The following is a 23,969-nucleotide window of genomic DNA, read 5'->3' as shown; positions in this document are numbered from 1 at the left end:
TGGTAATTAATAATAGTTCATAAGTAAATTAGCAACATACATAATAGGAATTAACAAGCTATCTTAAACTGATTTAAACATCTAAAATAAAAATAAGTGAAATAGGGCAATTAACAATATTCGGTAAATAAATGAACAAATGAAGTAAGTCCTAATATTAATTTAAATGAAGGGCAACTTTATCATTTTCTTCATAAATTTAAGGGAAAATCATATTCAACCTCATCCCAAGGGAATTAGTCACAGATAAGAACCAATGCAAAATAGATTGTTGTTAAAATGAAAATATGACTTGTTTTTTATCGAATGAAACTTGTTATTAGTCCTTATCTATGATTAATTTTCTTAGGAGGGCTGGATGTAATTCTTCCTAAATTTAATATCAAATTAATATCCCTAGACTATAGTGAAATTTTAAAAATTTAGAGGATCTGAATATAGTTAAATATGGCCAAGGGTCTTTTATTGAAATTCTCCCTAAAAAATATATTTAACACTAATATATTGAATATATGATATCAATTTAAATTTTTTTATTTTTAAAGATATTATACCATTATAAATTATTCCTATCTTATGATTTTTCAGATTACAAAAATATTTATTCTAAATATTAAAAAAAACCATCAACATAGTGTGTGTGCGTGTGCGCTTTTTTTTTTTTTTTTTTTTAGTCATCTACTCAACCACTTCTGCCACCGTCATTGCTGCCACCGATGAGGATTGGCCTTGCATTAATGATATTTTTTGAATTTTATAACAGAAGCATATTTTGAATTTCCACGGAATCCATTCTGCTTAGTTGGCTATGTATGTAAATCCGTGGAGATCAGATGAGTCAAAAGGCCTTAGGACTTAGCAGAGATCATTTTATAAGAACTGGAAAAAATGATCGTGAATCTTGAAGCACGGAGGTAATAACGATACTCGTCGACATTTTTTTAATATGTATATTTAAAGTATTGAAATATTATTTTTAGATTATTTTAAAAAAAATTTATATGCATTTGATATTTCTAAATTCTAAGTTGCAAGTCAATCTCAAGGATTTGTAGTTATTTGTTTTGGATACAGGGTATATAATGATAATTTATAACTTAGTCCTCATATTTCTTACAAATCAGATTTGGCAAAAAAAAATAATGGAAAAAACTAAGTCGACCCATCAATGCTATCATCATTGCTGTCACCAGTGAGGAGTGGCTCTGCAATGATATTTTCTGAATTTTATAGCCAAAGTATATTTTGGATTTCCACGGAATCTCGTCATTTTGATTGGTTGGCTATATGTGCAAATACATGTAGGTGAGTCCAAAAGCCTCAGGAGAGACCCCTATAAAAATTAGTAGTAGTATTCATGTGTGTCCCGATTGTAATCCACCAATGTCAGTTCTAATCATATTAAGACCGATTTATCCCTACTTATAAAAACAGGATGAGAAATATGTTTGGGATAAGATAAAACACGAATTCACTGTTGAGATGTCTTGTTTTGTTTTGAAAAAGAAGTTAAGTTAGATCTCAGCTCAATATCATCTTCTTGACATAAATTTAATCTTAATTAACTTTAAGTTGTGTTCTTAAATTTTAAATTATGGTTGTAACTCAATGATTGAATTTATATACTTGTGTCATTTTGATTTTGAACCTAACAAATTATATAATTTAATAAATGTTATTATCTAAATTTTTTTTTATGTTTTGTTTTCTTTATTAGGATTTTTTGGTCCTATCCCAAATAGGACAAAATGACTTTTGAGGTGAAATCAAATATGTAATAAAAATTCAATCTTATTTTTTATTGAGATGAGACACAAGATAAGATTGTCTTAATCTCATCCCCTCCCAAGAACAGCTATAATAAAAATGAGAAAAAAGTGATGGATATGAAAAACAATGCTTCAAATTGCTTAATGTATCTATGTTGATATCATATATAATAGTGATATACTTGTAAAATATTGAAATATTATTTTTTAAGTGTGTGTGTGTATATATATATATATATATATATATCTCTCTCTCTCTCTCGCAAACCATGGTCTATGATAGTGACGGCGATGGCAACCTCGTGGGCAATGACAAATGGCTTTCCCTTTGTTGATCAAGACGATGGCCTCCATAACCTTCTTCTTCACAGATGGAAGCAATGGTCTCTTATGATTTTGATTTCAATTTTAATAAATTATGATGATGATTTTTGCATTGTTAAGTATATATTCCTTCACTGACTTCTGCTTGGATATCAATTAAAAAAATTGATTAATATGATTAATTTTAAATATAATTGATTAAGTTATGTGGTATGATTGATTTATAAAATTTTGATTAATAAGATTGAAAGCAGAATTGAAACACCAAATTGACAAAAAGAATTGAAAATCAAGTAAAATTATTATTTTATTAAAATATATTCAAACACTCTGTTACATATCAAAATTAATTATAAATTTAAAATCATATTTTTTTAAAAAAATATCCAAGCACCTTTGTTACATACTAAAATCAATTATAAATCCCAAAATCATGATTTTTTTTAAAAAATATTCAAACACTTCTATAGATAACAAAATCAATTATGAACCTAAAATTATTGTTATTTGTAAGGTATTGTTACCTATTTTTCAGTTTAGCTTTTTAAGTATACTTTCTTAAAAATTTATTCAAAAACTATATAAACTCTATTTTATGAACCATAATTTTGAGTTCATAATTAATTCTATTATATATAATAACTGTTTGAATATTTTTAAGAAAACTGACATTTTAAATTTATAGTTAATCTTGACATGTAACAGAAATGGTTGTATATATTTTTATAAAATTATGATTTTAACTTCTATAATTGTTTCATAGATGTATCCAAAGATACATTTAAGGGGTTTGGTATTGATTTCTCACAATTTCTAGAAGGTTTATTATTGTTTTCATGGTGGCTGTGGCGAAGCCACATATTGTTGAGGGCTTCACCTGGGAAAAAGAATATGTATGTTTTATTTAGCTCAAATCTAAAATTTAATTTTTAACTCAAAATCTAATGAATATTAACATATAATTTCACTATACATAAATATCAATATTATTTATTAATCATTTAAAAATAAAAAAATAATTTGATTAAACTAGACCCACACAGTTGTCATCCTGAGGATACTAGTTAAAACAAAAAAGCAATAAAAAATAAAGAATCAAGAATCAAGAATAAACCCATTGAATTACTTTCATTAACTCACTACACTTGTAAGTTTGCAATTGAAAATTGAATTAAGAAACAAAGACCAAAAAAAAAAGATAGAGATTTATTAGAAGAGACAAAAATATTTTTCTTATACCAATGTCTTGGCTCCGCTCCCGACTAGGAGTGTTCATAGGCTCGGTTTGGTTTGATTTTGATTAAAAATCAAACCATTTGATTTACTTATAATTGAAACCTGATCGGTTTTTATTGAACTTGATTTGGTTTGATTTAATTTTTAGTTTGGTTAAGGTTTGGATCAAGCTTTAATGCACCTACTTAATTTTTTTTTTCCTTTTTTTCATCTTCATAATGGTGCTATATATGAAATTAAATCTAATTCTTTTTTACTCTTTTTTTTTCATAAATAGAGGTATAAAAATATAACAAAATTTTAATGTGATAATGATAATTAATAATAAAAATTAATATAAGTTTTCAAGATTAAAATTATTTAATGCTATGCATTTCCATTCAAGTTGTTTGAAAATGTTTATCTATATATCTATATTTTAATAAATAATGAAAAATTTATTATACAAAATTCAAAACAAAATGCTTCTTGTAAATAAATTGAATACTGAGGCTTTCAAGTTGTAAATAATTAAATGACGGTCATAACATGATTATTATAATTATTTAATATTATGCATTTCCATTTAAGTCCTTTAAAAATATTTATTTATTATTGTAAAAAAAATCAAAACAAAATACTTCTTGTAAATAAATAGTTATATATTTTATAAATAAATAAATAGTATTTTTTAATCAGGTTTGGCTCGGTTTGGTTCGGTTTCTAATACTCAAAACCGAACTTAAACCACATCAATCGATTCTCATATTATAAAAATCAAAACAGACTTAATTGTTGTTTGATTTTGATCGATTTCTTTTGGCTTAAGTTGTTCCTTTTGATTTGAATCAATTTTAAACACCCTTACCCTCGACTTAAGATCCTAGCTCTGCTACTAATGGGCGGTGATGACCAATTCATTTCAAAGGTTGGCAGCTAATTTTTTTGATGAGGATATATTAGTCATTTCATATATTAAATGTATAATAAGAATTAAATTAAAAATTATATATAATTTTCATGTTTATACCAATCATATTTTTAAATCACCTATCCTTCTTCAACTACATCCATTTCTATTGAAATATCTTCGAACAGGCCTAAAAGAGAGGTATTTTCATACTCCAAACGCACCAAACGGGGTGGATCGAACTGGGGCCTTCAAGATTAGGTGTCCAACACACTAACCAACAAGTCCCAAAGTGATCGGGGTCCTAAGGTGCCTGGATTTTTTAACACAACCATAAAAAGAGAAGCTAAAACCTATTTCCAGGCATTTGTTATATTAAAATATAAAATAATTTAATAAAAATTAAGTTTCATTAATAATTTTTTTAATATTATCCTTTAAACGAAAAAAATTAAAATAATTATAATATAATAATTAAATGTATAAATTTACAATTATATTAGATGAATGACATTTTTTAATGTTTATATTTTTATTTTAAAAAAATAAGATTGTGAAGTAACATTATTAAATTTTATTTATATGCGTAATCATGTCTTGTGACAAAACTCGGTTTAGAGAGCAATTTTATTTTTGAAAAATTAATAATTTTAAAAATAAATTAATAATTAAAAAAATCAATTATATATATTTATTATATTACTAGATTTTGAATTTAAAAGTTAAAAAATTTAGATTCTAAGCGTAGAGAAAGAATAAAATGAATTTGTTGTTTAAAGTATTAAAAAGATGGGGTACAAAAATATGAAGAAAAGTGGTGCAAAATTTAAAATTTCATGTCTATTATATGTGGGGGGGGCATGTGCCCACTTTCACTTGTATGTGGCCCTGCCATTAATTATGTCTCAAATTATCTTGTAATTTGAAATAATGAAATTATAAAGTTAGCTAATAAAGAGTACTCTATAAAATTGTCCTATAATTAAGAGTCCCTTCAATCCTATTTATATTATACCTTTTAAAAATAATTTTTAGTCTAAAAGGACATCTTTTAACATTTAAACTATTTTTTTAATTTTTTTTGATTAATGTAAAAATATTTAATATAGTTATATCATTATTTAAAGTTAAAAATAAAAATAAAAGTACATCATTTTTTTATGATAACAAGAAAAAAATTATTTTTTTTAAAATACTTGAAACATTTTGAAAATGTCTTACAATAAAGACATGAGTATTGTGATTTTTTAAGACGAAAATTCATCTAAATTTTTTTATTATAAAATATAATATAAGAAAATAAAAAATAATTGAATTACTTTGATCAATTATAGAATTCACACAAATAAAAATGCAATTCATACTTAAGTGCCTGGCTAATTTTAGTGTCAAAGTCAACAGTTTCCGGACAACAAGTCACTCCTCTTTTTTGAAAGAAGTTATAAGTTTAAATTTAGCATTAACATTGACATGTTAGTGTGTGCATAGGTTAAAAAACATACTATCAATGCATGAAAAAATTGGCAATCAATATGGAGTTTTTTTTTTTTTTTTGGATACAAGAGAGGGCAGAGCCGAACAAAAAAGTAAAAGAAAAAAGAAGAAGGAGGAATTGAGATCTCGAATACTCCTTCCCCACAAGTTCCGTATGATGATAATTGATAGGGAACCATGTCCATTATAATTTATAAGCACTTTTCTAAATATTCTCACAACTTTATGAATCTGGGCCAAATCCAATTCACTTGGACTTTTTGTATAACAAAAACATTAATTGTCATTTTAAAATAATTAAAATTCAATTATGTTCTAAATAATTTTAAGTTTTTCCTTACTTCGGCAGTTCGGCTTCCCCGTTCTCCTTCACCATCCTCCAGATTTCCCGTGCCGACCCTAGACGATCCCAATCGGCCGTCGAACCAAGCAATTTCAGCACCGCCGTCGACCTAAGCTTCGGTAGTGTCGTTGCTTGGTTCAAGATGGAGGGCAACAAGTGACCAGTAAGATTATTGTTAAATAATTACACCGTTGTTGAAATCGGTATGCTTGCTTGTTTCTGAGCTTCCTATTGAACTTAATGATCTTGTTATATTGAAATTCTGAGATCGGTTTTGGCAGCGTAAGTCTTCAATTGCTATTGCAACGAATACTTTTACATCAACTAGCTCTGTCTCACTCGCATTGTTGTGGGGGAACCATCACTTTATTTTAATATAACAAAGTTAAGTACATCCACACATCTGAAAACAGTTACTCTAACACTGTCTTGAACTATCTGATAAACACACAACACACTGGATTGATAACATTGAAATCTACATTGTCACTTTCTGAAATTGCGATATTACAATAGGACTTCTGACCTTGTGCTTGCCATCTGTCCATGCCAACTCCCCAAATGAAGGCTCTGAAGTTTTGGCTGAACCTGTTGCCTGCAAAATCACCTGAAAGCTCTTCTTTTGGTTTGTCCTCTGAAACTTCAAAGTTTTCGGAAGAACAACAACCTTAACTCCTGTTGGGGCTTTGACATTTGCAGTGTATGTGCCTGGAGGCCCGACATTTGTTACAGTACGAGTAGCATTTATAGGCTTCACACCTAGAAAAGGCAAAGTGATGGCAGGGTAGTTGAAATCTTCTAGTCTGTAAGACCTTGGACATCTGTATGGCCTGTTATAATTAATGGATACAACCATTCGTTCCTCGTAAGCAGAAGCACATAACAAGTTCAGGTAATCAGAAACCGTCAGATCATAAACAAGTCCAGGGTCCATTGCAAGGTTAGGTTTAATGTGCCCTGAACCATAATGATATGGTGTTGCTACTTCATCATCATTTTCATCTAGAATTGGCCCATTGGTGTTATCCTGGGTGGTTGCTGGATGGGCATAGATTTTAGAAATGCTGTAGTTAGTAAGAAAATAAAAGAAGGAAACTGTAAGCATGACAATAGCATTTCATGTTTGTCATACCAGTGGTCATAATTGCTGATTTGATAGCAGCTGGACTCCATTTAGGATAACGAGTTTTGAGAAGACCAGCAATGCCGGCAACATGAGGACATGCCATAGAAGTTCCTGATAGAATGTTATAGTCAAAGCGACCTACGTCTGAATCTAGGTTGGTGGGACTTGCCGCAGATGAATAAGCAGCTATTATATCCTGACCTGGTGCCGTTACGTCAGGCTAAAATTAAGAAAAAAAAACAAGAAGAAGAAGAAGAAGTTAGGAACCCCAAAAGCTCATGAGCCATGGTAGTTGACTGAGGGAGTTAGATGTTGTAAGAATGGATAACCTTGAGGATTGAGGGAAGAATCAAGTTGGGTCCCCTGGATGAGAATGCAGAAACTTTTGGAGCTGGCTTTATTGGTATAAATGTTTTTGCGTTATCCAAAAATGCAGTTAGGTTCCTGCAATATGTGCATAAGCATTGCCCTGTTATTACAAATATTTTCAGAACAATTTCAAAAGGATTGGTACATAAGAAAGATGTATGATAGTTACTTGACATCAAAAGGATTTTTTTGCTGCTGTGATGTATTCTTGTTCTTTCTTTGATGATGATATGTTGGAAAATTGGAAGTATCTATAACTTGCGCGTCAGCTGTAGCTGTATTCAATTCCTTATCATTTTGCAAAACCATTTTCAAAGCACCTGCACGCTTTGCTTCTTGTCCCTTGTCTACAGGCCTTAGGCTCCTTCCTCTTCGGCATACCAATATACTGCCTCTTACTTTGTTCGGATCAAGTGTTCCAGGCTTGCAATGATCACTGCAATAGGAGCCAAAATTTTTGTATTCATACTGAGATATAAACATTTGATAGTTTAACACATTCATAAAATTTAATCAAGAATGGGTAAGTTTGTTCTTACGCATCATCAAATGTCGCGTTAGAAAGCCTAGCATTACCAGCAATTATTACAGGAATTAACTGTCGAGATGTCGAGTTTGTGGCAAGACTGGTTCCCTGATTGTCCAAGAACAGTCAATCAAAAACATAATGACATTGGTGTGGTTGAAGTCAGAAATATGATATTATTGATATTGTTGAGAAATGAACTAGTTATTAATGGCGCTTTGAGCGATGCCAGGAGCAATACCTTCATGCGTTGGCCGTTACTGAGAGTAATATTATCACTGAATTCCCTATCTATGGAGCCAGAAGCAATAGTGAAGATCCATGGTGCAACATTTGACACAGTCTGAAGTTCAGGTCCGTCATTACCAGCAGAGGCAACCACTAATATGCCTCTTGAAATTGCATGAAAGGACCCAATAGAGATCCCATTTGTTAACATGTCATTAACATTTGGGACGGTACTCCGGCCGACGGAAATAGAGAGCACATCGACACCATCATCAATGGCATGATCAAAAGCCTGAAGCAAGTCTTCATCAGTGCACTCTTCAGAATTATCACGACCCCAGCAAACTTTGTAGACTGCAAGACGAGCTCTCGGAGATCCGCCTTTAGCTGTGCCATTGCCGTTTCGGAGAACGCTCACTTCTCTCACGAAGTTGCCGCCCGCTGTTGACAGAGTATGGGTTCCATGGCCTACGGTGTCACGGGCACTGATTTGTGTTGATGGGCTAAGGGATCCGTGTTTTGTCTCATAGCCTTTGAAGAATGTTCTTGCTCCCACTATCTTCCTGTTTCACGTTCATAGCACGTGTCGTGAGCTTGGATAGGGATGATATAGATTTTTTATTCTTATTAAATTTTGAATATGGATGTATATAAAAGATGATTTTTTTTTGCCAGTATATATAAAAGATGATTGATGGGTATATTTTAATAGGAAAGAGAATTAAATTGAACAATAGTGCAATATAATTTTTGTTTAAGAGGAATTTTGAATATCTTTTAAAAATTTAATGACATTCAAGGGAAATTAATATAAATAAAAAATTAATCATTTGATCCATGTACTTTTGGTCCAATTGTAATTTAGTTTTTAAATTTTAATTCATTATAACTTAATTTTTATATTTTTAATGTAGTTATAATTCAGTCTTTGAATTTTGTCTCTTGTAATTTAGTTTTTCTAATTTCAACTACTTAAATTTTAGTCTTTATATTTTTTAAAAAATAAAATTATAAAGATTAAAAATATTTTACACATATTTATAAAGATTAAAAGGGTTTAGTAATTTAAAATATTAGTAATAAAATTTAACATAATGTTAATCTTTATAATTTTATTTTTAAAAATATAAGAATTAATATTTAAGTTGTTAAAACTATAAAGACTGAATTGAAAGAGTTAAAATTTAAAAATTAAGTTACAATTGAATTAAAACTTTAAAAATAAATTATAAAATTAAGTTTAAAGACTGAGTTATAATTGAGTTAAACTATAAAGATCAAATAATTAATTTTGACTATAAATAAAAAAAAAACAACAATAAAAATTTTAATCAAGAAATATTTGGCATATCATATATTCACTTACGTAACAACAATAATAGCCAGCTAAGTCAAGTAATATGGATTTGCTTGGCTTCAATTCTAAGATAACAAATAGAGAAGCTAATGGTAGCGAAACTAGATTCTAGCTCTAGACTTTAAAGTGATACTCTCTCTGCGTAAAAATATAAGACATTTTTAATTAAATATTACCTCTCAATAAAGTAGTTACATGCTTTTAAACTAACTTTATTTTTTTATATTTACTTCTATTAAACATCTTATAATAAATATAAAGTCATTCATCAATAGGAATATTTTTAAAAAAAATAATGATTATACCTCAAAAGACTCAAAATATGTTATATTTTTAAACATTCAATTCTCTAAAAAATATTTTATATTTTTGAACGAAAAGAATACATATTATGACCCCCTCCTCAAGTGGAGGTGAAGGAGGACAGTGTGTTGTTTTTTGAATGCATTTTTTAGTTAAAAAAAAGATATATATTGGGGCCAAATAAAAGAATTTAGAGTATTGAGGCGAAAATTAATCTTGACCTTTTTTTTTTGGCTAATAAAATTAAAAAAGTGTAAAAATAGCTGGAAGTTGGGTGCTTCCCCAAGTAATACGTCATTGAGATGAACCAATTCTTCATCACTTCCTAAGGTTATGATTTATTAATTTGATATATTTCTTTATGGTGAGACATTGTCGTTTCTTGCACAGTTCGCCAGACGACAAGTTCTTATTAGCCGTTGAAGGACTGTCTCTTTCATCAGGGAGATCTTATTCCCCTTGTTCAAATCCGAAAATGGCATCTTGGTAAATGTCATTAATATGAAATTCTTATGAATTGTGAACATCAAAATATACTTTAAATTGAGTGATTGAAGGGGGTTAAAAAAGAAGAGATAATTAAGAAACAATTCAAATTATACTTTTAAAAGCATGCATTTAAATTAAATTCTGAATTCAGACCTGTTGCAAAGAGTTTGATTCAAAGGGCCTGACAAACTGAAAAGCTCACATTTTGATCCTCCACGCCATTTCTCTGGAATGGGGCCATATCCATTGTCTCGGAAGCTTCTGGATTCTGGCCAGACTCCTACTCAACATAACCACCCCGTAAAAAAAAAAAAAAATATATATATATATATATATATATTAAACATTTAAAATAATATTACATATAATGTTGCTAATAACACTTATTACACCTACCTAGTCAATTAAATAAAACAATAAAAATTATGTCATCCACATTTGATGCGAACAGTTCAAATAAAATATATACAGATTCAATATAATCGTTACTAATAAAAATGCCAATACCTCAAGCCGTTGGTTTCCTCTCATAATTCAAAAAAGAAAATTTTTCATATGATTTGATCTGACTCTAGAAATGCACCCACCTTCATGGGAGTGGACGAAAATTAGCAAAAATTTCACTTACCTTATTGAAATTGCAATTGGCCCCATAAAAAAAATCAGTTACCCACACTGATTTTAAAATTATCAAGCACACATTTAAAAATATTGTTTACTCTTGTATTTATTATATAAATAAATTTATGATACAAGTAAAACTAATACTACTTTGATTAATATTTAGAATTAATTATCCGACTCATTCTGAATTAGCCAATGCTTAATATGAATTGGAAAAATTAGTATGATCACGAGATTGATTTGGAAGTAATTACCAGTATCAATGGCGCCGATGATGACATTGTCACCAAAATTTCCCTTCACCCAAGCAGAGTCTGACCTAACTCTTCCATTTTTTTCTTGTCCAAGAAAGTCCCATGACCTGGTTGTGTGCAGCTTATGTGACTGGCTCAAGAACACCGACACCACTTTTGGATTTTCTGCATCAATTTTCCCAACCAAGTCAATCTCTCTCAATATCCATATACTACAAAAATAATAAACGCAAAAACTTATTTGTCAGCCAACTCATAAATCATAATGTATAACTGGCCGGTGTGGGGGAGGGTTCCAGATCTAAGTCTGATCATAAGAAAACAAATCTGAAACACTCTGTGTGGAAGATGATGATGATGATAGTGATGCCAAACGCGAATGAGTTCATAGTATAATGAAGTTTAACTGTAAAAAGTAATAATTCTCACTTTTGAGCTCTTCAGCTTCTTCATCTTCAAGTAATGCAGCAAAGCCATTGATGTGTTTGTTGTAAGAGTAAAACATGGCTTCTTTTGCCTTCTCATGGCTGCCAAACAAACGCATATAAACAGACATCAACATTATATTAATCAAGCCAATATAATGTTCAGATATTGAATTGAACAAATTAAATAGTACCTACCTTCGCAGAACAGAAGCGAGCAAATCATGATGAGAGTTTGTGGCAGAGTCCATATCAGCAGAAGAAGGTTTCGGGCCATGAGAATGTGATCCCAGGTAAACAACGTACGACTGCAATTTAGGTGAAATTGATGAAGGTTGTTGAGACAACAATATCAATTAGGAAAGAGATCGATAAAGCTATATATATATATATATAAACTTGCCTTTTCAATGGCATACGCACGTTGGTGAAGCTGTATGAAGAAGAATGAGCAAAGCAGAAAGGATGAGAGAGAAGCTGAAACATTGTTGAGATATACAGTGAATGAGGAAGAATATGATGGCGAGTCTGCTTCTTCTTTCTCGCTATATATAAAAAATCCTATCTCACAAATAATCACATCCTTTTGAGATCCTAGACTAGCTTCTTGTTGGGATGAGTGAGTCCTATTATACTACTATACCATCCGCAGTTTATAAAAAGGATTATGGCTTATTACATTTTCCATCCCAAGCTATAAGATTATTCAAATAAAATTGCGTATACAAGGCCAATAAAATACAATAATGGCACTTTTAATTTTTTTTTTCAAAACAAAACTATGAACTTTTAAAAATATCCTTACATACTTAATCATTATGTTACAACATTATTTTCAATTCTTTTTCTACTTTAAGGATCGTATTGAAAAAAAAAATATATTATCAATGAAATCTCATTTTTATCAAATTATTTTATATTTTAGTACACTAAATTTTTAAAAATTATTTTATAATTTAAAACGGAGGAAGAACTATCTTTCTTTTTTATTATCCAAATAGTACAAGTCATTTTTATAATTGTGGTGTTGTCATAAAAAAATAAATAAATAAACATATACACGCACATAAGTGACGTCCATTCATTAGATAGTTATTTTTTTTAAAAAATATAATATATCCCCCACTTACCATTAAATGCTTCTATATTTTAAGAATCAAAAAGCACAGATATAGAAAAATACTAGCATTAACTATAAATGTTAATTATTTACGTTTATCTTAATTATAATTCAATCCTTTAAATTTATTAACTTTTATCAATTTAGATCTTTACGTCTTCAGAAATTATCATATTATTTCTTTAATTTCTAAAATTTAAATTTACTCTTGAATTAATATATGTGCAAAATATTTTGAAGATTTGAGGTATGTGTAATTAATGAGAACAAATTATCTCTTAAACCAATTTAATTTTTATTAATCTTATTTACATTTTTTTAATACAATTATCCATTATTCATGGGCTGAATGGATGATTCTTTTTAAAAAATTTCTAAGTTTATTTTTTATTACCTAAATAATTATATTTTTTTATTATTAATCTATATGATTGCTATCAATATTTTGTTATTCATGTCAACATTTAATAGTGTTCCTTATCTTTAAATAATAAGGACCAAATTAATGATTGAGATAAGCTTAGAGACCAAATCAATAAAAAATAATTTGAGATATCAAATCAATAAATGAGACGAATTTGAGAGATTGACAGTTTTATTATTATTTTTACTTAAATAATTTTATTTATTTTTTAAATCTATACAGTTGCTATCAACATTCTGTTATCTATATCAAGATTTAATAATGTTATCTTATTTTTAAATAATAAGGACTATTTGATGAGTGAGATAAGGTAAAGGGATCAAATTGATAAAAATAAACATGAGATACCAAATCAATACTTAGAGAAAATTTGAAGGATTAAAAGTTTTATTATTTTAATGTTTTTTATTTAAGATGATGCGTGCGTGACGAGTAATTGTAATTTATATTAGAATTTAAGGTAGCGTAGATTTTATATCAAAAGTAAAATTTATAATATGCAACGTGGTTTGCAAGTCATAAATATAAACACGCTGACTCATATGTCAAATTTTATAAGCCCATCCCGTTTGAACAAGAAGAAATATGGATGCTTTGGAAAAATAGAATTGATAAAGGAATTGTTATTTTATTTTATTTTAAAGGTTCTTGTTAAAGGATTTAAATGACTTGATGATGTTTCAAAAATATTTAATGATTTTCATAAAAAATTAATACCCACGTGGTTGTTGGAAAGCGATACTTATTTTTCTAAGGTACCAAAAGAAAAACGGCTCAAGTGGGTTGGATTCCAATGTTATTTTATTATTCTTTTCATCAATTATTTCAATGCATTCTTCATGTCATGGCAGAAATTAATCGGGTTAGCGTCAGTGGAGCCCATCTTCTTTTAAACTTTTTTATACTTTTTGTTTGAAAATTATATTTGATTATTTAAATAAAGTGTTTTCTAAAAAGCATTTCATTAAACTATACAAAATATTCTTCATAATTCATACAATACATGAAGAAACATATTAATTGTAAAAAATTAAGTATGGATTTTTTTTATAAAAAAGGGTTTATGTAAGTTAGGTCTTAGAGGATCAATAAGGAAATATTTAGATGTGAAAGTAATAAATAAAAAAAAGATGTGAATGATGATGATTAGATAGAATGAAAGGATTCAACTTACAGAAGTTTAATCTATTAAAACGAATTCATTGTTTAAAATATAATAAATTAATATTTAAATTATCACTAGAGAAGTATTTATATTTAGGATTCGGGTGTGCTTTGAACAAAATTTTATTTAATAAGAACACACTTGCGCTCAATAAAAAAAAGAAGAAATAATTCACTGGATCCTAAGAATTCACTTGATGGATAAATTTTACATTAGAAAATATATTAGGTATTAGATCATTATTAAAAGAAATGAGATATATACAAGCAAGGATGGAGACAGGGGATCAACAAGGACGAAGACCCCCTAACTTTTTACTATTTTCTTGATAAACATAAGAGTTTTATGTTTTCAGCTCCTAAGTTAAACACACTATGTATAATTCAACTGTTTTAGTAGCTTGAAAATATAATATTACAGAATCTACTTTTTTCAATAAGATAATACTAAACTTGCTCAAAAATATTGATACTATTTGATTTGACTTTCATTTTATATATTGATAAAGAAATTAGGAGAAGTATTACTAACAACTTTGCAACTAAAATCTCGATATTAAATGATATGTGCTTGATAACTATTATAAATAACATATCTAAAAATTAAGAGGTTATGATTAAGATATGTTCTTCTAGAAAAAAATAACTTTTTTATGTAATACCCAAGCTATTAAATTTGTTACTCCTTCCGTTAAAAAAATGTAAGGTATTTTTAACCGAATTTTACACTTATTAAAGTAGTTATCTACTTTTTAACTGACCATATCTTTATATATTTACTTCTATTAAATACCCTCCAATAAATATAAAGTCATTATTAATAGGGGTATGTTTAAAAAAAATGATACACCTCAAAAGACTAAAATGCCTATATTTTTTAAATGGAGAGAGTATATATAATTTTTATACATAATTATAAAATAATTTTTACTATGATATAATCAAATTTTGTCAACATAAAGAATTTGTGAGAATTGAATATCGTTACTGTATTGATGATATTTACTTACTATAATTTTAAATAAAAATAATTAAATAATAAATTTAGTAAGCAAGTAATAAAGTTTTCTAAATTAAACAGAACTTTAAAATTTTAATTATATATTTAAATTATTCAATGTTTATAAAAAAGATAAATTTTTACAATTTAATGATAATTTATAGTGGAAAGAAAATTACTGAAATTTTATCGTAGACATATAAATTAATTTTTTTAATTTAAAATAAATATAAAATATATAAATTAAAATATTTATATTATGTTCGTGTGATATGTATGTGTGTATATGTTTAACTTTCCTTCTATTAATATATATGTTTTGTTATTTCGACCTTTCTTAATAAATTTTTTTAGTTTCGCCTCTATATACAAGCATGCATGACCTATTTATTTTATTTTGGTTTGGTGAGAGTTGAAGCAACTTCGTCTGAAAGTCACTGAATAGAAACTGGGAAGTGACTTGACATCAATTATGCCATGAGGAATCACACATGACAGGCATCCTGTCACAAGTTTAGAGTCTGGCACAGCACACGGTGCTCGTACAGTGTCTCGAGGACTCCATAATCCTCGAGATCAACCTTACCACATACAAATCCTATTAGTTTCGCCCTGTCATGGGCTCATCAGGGAGGCAACACTAGCCCCCGATCAATTGTGCGCTTAACCCGAAGACTAAGGCAGAGCGCACCCAAATGCCAATGTCGCCCTCTTTACCCATATTGTGCGAGGCTAATCAGCAGATCGTTCATTATCTTGGTCTTTACACGGTCACGAAAATATCATTCGTGACAATCTGCTCTCTTTTCAAGGGATAATTAGCTGAGTATAGTGGGTGTATATGTGTATATATATATACTCGCACCGGATAATAATATAAAATATTTTTAAAAATTTTACTTGATTTAAAATATATGATATTAAATAATTTTTATATTTATTTTTTAACTATACTCCTCTTTATTATTATTTTTTTAAAAAAATTATGTATTAAAATTTTAATTGCTATATCAAGACTTTATATAATATATTTAATGACCGTATAAATAAAAATATATGAATATTTTTAAGATTTTAGGGTCTCAATTAACATGGTTCGTAAATTGTAAATTAGTTAACTATAACTTATATTGTGGTACAAAGGAAGTATATATATATAGACACACTTATACATACACCCTCTCTAGTCATTAATACCTCATTTGTTAAAAAATATAAAGTATTTTTCAAAGGGTTAGATGTTCAAAAATATAATATATTTTTTATTTTTTAATGTATAATTATTATCTTTTTTCAAAAGCACTCCTATTGAATAAATTCTTTTATGTTTACTTTAGGGTAAAACATTCTATTAAATAGAAGTAAACATGAAAACATAGGGTTAGTTTGAAAATAAATAATTACTTTATTAAAGAGTGAACTCAGTTAAAAATGCTTTACATTTTTTAACAGAGAGAGTATAATATAAAATTAATCAATTTTGTATTTATAAATAAATGATAGTTATATTTTTAAAATTATCAAAAATATAACTTTTTAATTATATTTTTTACAATTAATAACCAGAATAAATAGTTATCTAGAAGATTAGACATTTAAATGATAATAAATAAATAAGAAGCAAATTTTGTCCCAAAAAAATTAGGAGCAAAGTTGGAAAAAAAAAAGAAAAAAAAACTCTAATTTTGTCTTAAAATTACTTTCCCACTTTGCCATAAATTAAACGTGTGAATGTGTGTCTCGGGCTTTAAGTGTACCAACCGCGAATTTCAAATTTATAGGACGAGCTGTCAATCTGCGCAAGCGTTAGAACAATTGTACAGAATGGTTGATGTATATTGCGATAAAGTCTGACTAAGAGGCAGCTGGTATGGTATTTTTGGTCAGCAAGAACTTATATATTTAATATATTTAATTTTAATTAAATCAATGTATGTTAATCTTCTATAGATTATTTATTATATAGCAAACTCTTATTATTAATACTTTTAATACATTAAATTTTATTTGTCTTGATTTAATTAAATAAAAATATATTAAGTATACAAAACTAGATATATAAGTCTTACCTTGGTTATTTTCTGTAAATGTGATTAAGAAACGTGATGATATGTGTTACCATATCTAAATGTGAATGGATATGAGAAATCTCACGTAAAATAAAATTAAGCTTAATAAATAATATATAATAAAAATAATATAACTTTATTCCTTGAACTTTTATTTAATTATCAATTTAATTCTTAAATTTTGACTCAATATAACTTGGTTATTGTGATTTATTGACTTAAGAAATTATAAAGATTGAATTATTTCAAGTGGAGAAATAATAAGAACTAAGTTATTTTGAATTAAGTTAAAGTTTAAAATCAAATCAATAATTGAAAAAAATAATCAAGGCTAAACAGTTGTATTTTTTATATATAAAATGGAATTAAGGATTTATAAATTTAATTTTTTAAATTTTAAGTCAATGTAGTAGCGCTTATTTTTTCTCTCTCCCATTTTGGAGATTCAAATAAGAGATTGAGATTTTGTGGTGTTGAAAGGATCACTTGGGTTCTACTCAATGTGGGGGACAATCGTAAAAGTTGACGGTTAAGATCCGATGGGTAATAATAGGTCACACGACAGAATGTTTTTGTCATCCATTTTTCGTATGAATAGAAACTACTCTCTCCATTTTCAAGTATAAAATATTTTCATATAAAATCACATATATCATCAACAAAAATTATTAAATATACCTTGTAATTTTATAATTTTAAAATAAAAAATAAATTTTTAAAAATATCCTTTATTTATAATTTAATACTGCATTTATAAAAAAATATAAAGAAAAAATATATGTAAAGAGTAATATTAAAAAACTATCATTAATAAAACATTATTTTTTTAAACTCGAGTCTTAAAGTTTTAAGTTAAGATGTGATCTTTTCACAACCTTTACCCATTTATCCTTTCTTGGTCCCAAAACATCTTTGTCTTTTTTTTTTTTCAAAGAAGGTAGAGGAGCACATGTATAGAATTAGTGATTATACTGGCAAGATAAAATATAATTTGGTCTCAAATTTTAGTTCAATCTCTCTAAACACATCATGCTTATAGTTTTAGCAATTTAAGACGTTAGTTTCTTAATTCAAGAAATAGCTTCAGTATTTATAATTTCATTTTTCAAAATATAAAAATAATATTTTAAATAATTAAAATTATATGAATTGAGTGGTACTAGGTCAAAATTTAGAACTTGAGCTGCACGAATCAAACTTTAGGTACTGAGGATTAATTGTACGGACTCTTTTCCCCCCCCCCCCGCCTCTTTTTTGGTGTTTAGCCAAAACACCGACTCAAAATTTAAGAACCAAATTCTAATTGAATCAAACTGTAAGTTGTAAATAATTAACTTTTCTGTAATTAAACTCATCTTAATTCTTACACGGACATAATATATATTTTTTAATAAATATGAGATAAAAGGATCATTTACTAATAACATCGGGTGGTGACTACTGACTAGCTAGCAACCCTCTTGGACCTTAGCTGGCATTTGTGCAAGCTTGTCCAGCTGGTTGTTTAAGCACTTTTTTTGAAGTCTTGAGCACTGAAAATTGTCCTTTTTTTATACAAAGACTTTTAGGCTTGGCTCGCATGAAAAAATGTGCTCACAGTCAAGCTTTCCATTGAATTTCATATTCTTTTTGTTTAAAAATAACAAAAAATTTTTAATCAAATCTCATCCCCCAATAAAATAATTATCTATTTTTAAACTAACTTTATCTTTCTATATTTATTTCTATTAAACACTCTATAATAAAAATAAAGTCACTATCAATAGGGACACTTTTAAAAAAAGGCAGTTATTACACCTCAAAAGATTAAAAATACCTTTCATTTTTGAATATCCAATAACTCAAAAAAAATACCTTACATTTTTAAACGGAGGGAGTATTTATTTCACCCCCAAAAATGAAATATTTTAAAATTTTGGATTAAAATTAGAATTTAGAATATATATTTGTACTTTTAAAAATGAATATAAAATATTATAATATAACAATTAATTTTTTAAAAGATAAAAAATAAAAATAAAATAAATAAAAAAGGAAAAATGAAAATTAAATAAAATCTCACTAAAATATCTAAATAACAATTAGGTCCTTTAAAATGCTATAATTCCTCTTAAGTCCCCAAGTACCTTTCTGAAATTAATGATTTTAGGTTAAATAATAAAAATTTTCCTTGTTTAACAATAAAAAAAATTCATGTGAAAAATTGTGATTTATTGTTCTATATTTACAATTCACAAGATAAAAGTTGTAATTACTTAAATAAAAGTTATGATTGATTATTTTCAAAATTTGAACTTGAATGATAAAAAAATTTCATATGAAAAGTTGTGATTTTTTGTTCAACATTTGTGATGCACAAAATAAAAGTTATGATTATTTAAATAATAGTTGTGACTGATTATTTTTAGAACTTGAACTTCAATTGTAAAAGAAAGTTCACACAAAAATTTATAATTTTTTGTTCAATATTTGTGATTCATAATAAAAATTATAATTACTTAAATAAAAATTGTGACTGATTATTTTTCAAAATTTAGATTTCAATAATAAAAAAATTCTTGTGAAAAGTTGAGTAAAAGTTGCGATTGTTTAAAAAAAATTGTAACTTGTTATTTTAAACAAAGAATAATTTAATTATTTAACTTAAAATTATTAATGTCAGAAAAATATATAGAAACCTGAAAAAAATTACTCCCTCTGTTTAAAAATATAAGACATTTTGTAAAGAATTAAATATTTAAAATATAAGGCATTTTTAATCTTTTGAAGTGTAATTATTGTCTTTTTTTTAAAAATACTTTTATTAATAGTGACTTTATATTTATTATAAAATATTTAATAGAGATAATATATAAAAAATAAAATTAATTTTAAAATAAATAATTATTTTATTGAAAGATAAAATTTAATTAAAATATTTTATATTTTTAAACGAGGGAGTATAATAGTTTAAGGACCTAATTATGATCTATGTAATTTTATTATCATCTTCAGGTGGTAAAAAAAAAAAAAGAAAAGGGCTTCCATGATTGTTGTTTTGACTAAGAGTCAGCATGGGCGGGCAACTGGCATTGCTCTTGAAGGCATTCGTACAAAGAAAACTTCAAAACGACAAAGAATGCATACGGAGTCTGCAAAAGATGTACAGAAACTGTATCAAAATAGTACAAAGGAATATTAAAAAGACAAAAAAAAAACACTATACAGAAACTGTAAATAACAATATGAGTACGGTTTCGTCACTTCCGTACTTCCGTTGAACCGGTTTTCTGCATTTTCCACCACAACAGGTTTTATCCTATTTTGTTCAAAATTGTCGTGTAGTGCCTGATGATTATTTGCTTTTTTATTTTTATAAAAAGATTAAATATATTAAAAAGATAATTTACAACAATATAAACATCTTAACCAAATTATTTGCTATCTCGTTCTATTTTTCAAATTACAATATTTTATTAATATAATTTTCCTTCGTCTCCGCAAATCAATTGTTTGTACTGGGGACACATGACATGACAATGACCATGGTAAAGGCATATGATTTTTCAGTTTTTCACCCACCGGCAGCAGCAGCAGTAAAAGAATTTATGATTTTCAGTTTTTCACCCACCAGCATCAGCAGCAGTAAAAGAATTTATGATTTTCAGTTTTTCACCCACCAGCAGCAGCAGTAAAAGAATTTATTATTTTCAGTTTTTCACCCACGAGCAGCAGCAGTAAAAGAATTTATTATTTTCTGTTTTTCACCCACCAGCAGCAGCAGCAGTAAAAGAATTTATGATTTTCTGTTTTTCACCCACCAGCAGCAGCAGTAAAAGAATTTATGATTTTCAGTTCGTCACCCACCGGCAGCCGCAGAATTTATGAATATTTTGAAAGGATTTAATTTTTGTTAAAATCCTAAATTTATTAAAATCAACATTTACTTTGATTCATAATATAGCATAATTACCCTGAACACACCTATTATCAAGAAAATAAAAATATCATTATAAAGGATCGAACAATTACTTTCAACCATATTTTGCATTTGTCAACCTATTTACCCACAAGTCATTCCAAGATAACTTTAATATTAAAATTTTTAATCACCCGTAGCTTGATTTTGGAAACTTCTTGGTTTTAGATAAAGTTTAATTTTGTTTTCTGTATAGTTACTCTGTATACTTGTATATATTAAAAATATATATACTTTTCCGTTCAAAAATATAAATCTTTTTAATTGAATCTATTCTTTAATAAAGTAGTTACCTACTTTCAAAAGACAATGATTATATCCTTGAAAGACTAAAAATGCCTTACATTTTTTAATATCCAACTCCTCAAAAAACTTTATATTTTTAAATGGAGGAATATGTTTTGATGATTTCATATTTTTTATCTATATTCATTTTCCTATTTTTAATAACAATGAGAGGTGGTTTCTTCACAAGAGTGGTCTAGAGAGTGTTTGGATAGTTTAAAAAAAATCATGATTTTAGATTTATAGTTGATTTTAGTATGTAAATTTTTAGATATATTTTTTTAAAATATTATTTAGGTTCAAAATTAGTTTTGACATGTAATAGAAGTGTTTGAATATTTTTCATAAAACCATGATTTTAATTTCCAAAATTGATTATTTTATTTACCCAAAACATGCACTAAGAATTCACTGACTGTCTTGTTCTTGTTAATGTTATTCTAATGGAAGTGAGTTGTTGGTACTTGACAGCGTTATAGTGTAAAGTGTGTTTGGGTTTCTAGTTTGATAAAAATCTGTATGTCAAAAATATATTTAATAAAACTCAATTTGATTAAAAAAATAATTATAATAAAATTTATGTTTGGATAGTTTTTCTTTTCAAAGTTAATTAACATACAAAAAAATTATATGGATGATATATTAAAAAATATTTTTAAGTATATAATTACTGAAAAGAAACATGAATACATGAGTGATTTTTGGTATACTTTTAAGCTATGAAGTAAAGCTTGATTTAATTGATTGAAAAGGTTGAATTAGTTTAATTTAAAATATTAAATTTAATTTTAAAATATACAATTACATTAAATAAAATTGTTAGAAATGTTTTTCACGAAATGCGATTAATGACGGCACCACACAATTCAAATTATTTAAACAGGGGTAATGGTAATCCCGCAAGTTCCTCAATTTTCTCCACGTGTCTTGGAAAAAGCATCGTGAATTGGATTGTACGTATGCTCTTGTCATAAAATCAAACAATGTGGAAGCATTGTCATCTGATTTCAAGGACATTTTGTCCAATACCAATTCAATGAAAAGTTAATGACGTCAGTACGGACTATCATATATGACGTCAGGGAAAGAATCTTCCTCTAAACCCATCAAAATTCAAAATTGAATTGGATTGAGTCGAGAATTGCAAACAGTTTTTAATAATATAATTTTATTTTTTAAAATATAAAAATTAATATTTAAAATATTAAAATTTTATGAATTAAGCTATAAGAGGTAAAGTCTAATGACTAATTTACAATCTAATCAAAACTTTAAAAACTGAATTATAACAAATTAAAATTGAAAGACTGAATTATAAGTGGATTAAAACTATAAAAATAAATGATTAAATTTTTTTTATATAATTTTAATTTAATTTTTGATTATAAATAAAATGACCAAAATACTCTTTAGTTATAATTTTGGGTTAATATGCAATTTGATCATGAAAGATTTAGAGGTAATTTGAACCCCAACTTTTTTAAAAGTACATTTTAAATATAAATAATTAAAATTAAGGTAATTTTTTTACCATTAAATTTAAACAAACGTCCACCATTTTTTTAAAAAAATAGGGTCCAATGTGTAGTTGTTTTTCTTAAATGAGTAAAGGAAGAATGAAATTTTGTGAAAATGACATATTAGACCTTATTTTTTTAAAAACTGACCTTTGTTTAAATTTAATGGTGTGAATAAAATTGTCTCAACTTTAATTATTTAAGAGTTTAACATCGCCTTTGAATTGCAATTCAAGGTTTGAATTACGTATTAACTCAATAATTTTTTAAAACACCCACCTGTTGTTGCCAATGGTTGACCATCGCAATGGCTAAAGCTCAATATTATTTCACATTTTCAATATTACTTTGTAACAATATGAAATGGACTTGTTAAGATTGTAATTTCATTTATTAATTTAATAGAGTTTTGTTAACTCAATAAATTAACTTTTATGGTAAACATTTTGCATATTTAATATTAGTCTATATAACATAAAGCAGACTTGTTGAAATCATAACTTAATTTATTATTTTAGTAATGTTATTTATAAATTTAATAAAGAAATTTGTTAACATACATGTTACATATTCAATTTTATTAACTATTACAATATGAAATGCATTGGTTAAAAATATTTATATTATGTTCATCACACACACACGCATATATATGTTTAGCTTTTTTTCATTAACA

General features: G+C 27.1%; 1 protein-coding gene across 1 annotated transcript; it reads right to left on the bottom strand.

Annotated features, from left to right (window-relative positions):
- Nucleotides 1-6,399: 6,399 nt before the first annotated feature.
- Nucleotides 6,400-23,596, bottom strand: LOC129317281 (subtilisin-like protease Glyma18g48580). The gene is made up of 12 exons (XM_054961640.1): nt 23,573-23,596; nt 12,160-12,390; nt 11,955-12,064; nt 11,761-11,858; nt 11,332-11,496; nt 10,607-10,733; nt 8,318-8,867; nt 8,090-8,184; nt 7,720-7,986; nt 7,511-7,625; nt 7,188-7,401; nt 6,400-7,093 (listed from the first exon to the last, which is right to left on the bottom strand). The coding sequence occupies exons 1-12, from the start codon at nt 23,594-23,596 to the stop codon at nt 6,534-6,536; spliced, it is 2,556 nt and encodes an 851-aa protein (XP_054817615.1). The 3' UTR covers nt 6,400-6,533.
- Nucleotides 23,597-23,969: the final 373 nt, after the last annotated feature.

This window comes from Prosopis cineraria, unplaced genomic scaffold (assembly GCF_029017545.1).
Source record: "Prosopis cineraria cultivar Desert tree isolate PC_DT_omini unplaced genomic scaffold, ASM2901754v1 PC8, whole genome shotgun sequence".
NCBI classification, from domain to species: Eukaryota; Viridiplantae; Streptophyta; class Magnoliopsida; order Fabales; family Fabaceae; genus Prosopis; species Prosopis cineraria.
Note: the sequence above shows the minus strand (reverse complement) of the source record. Positions and strands in the feature narration are given on the sequence as shown.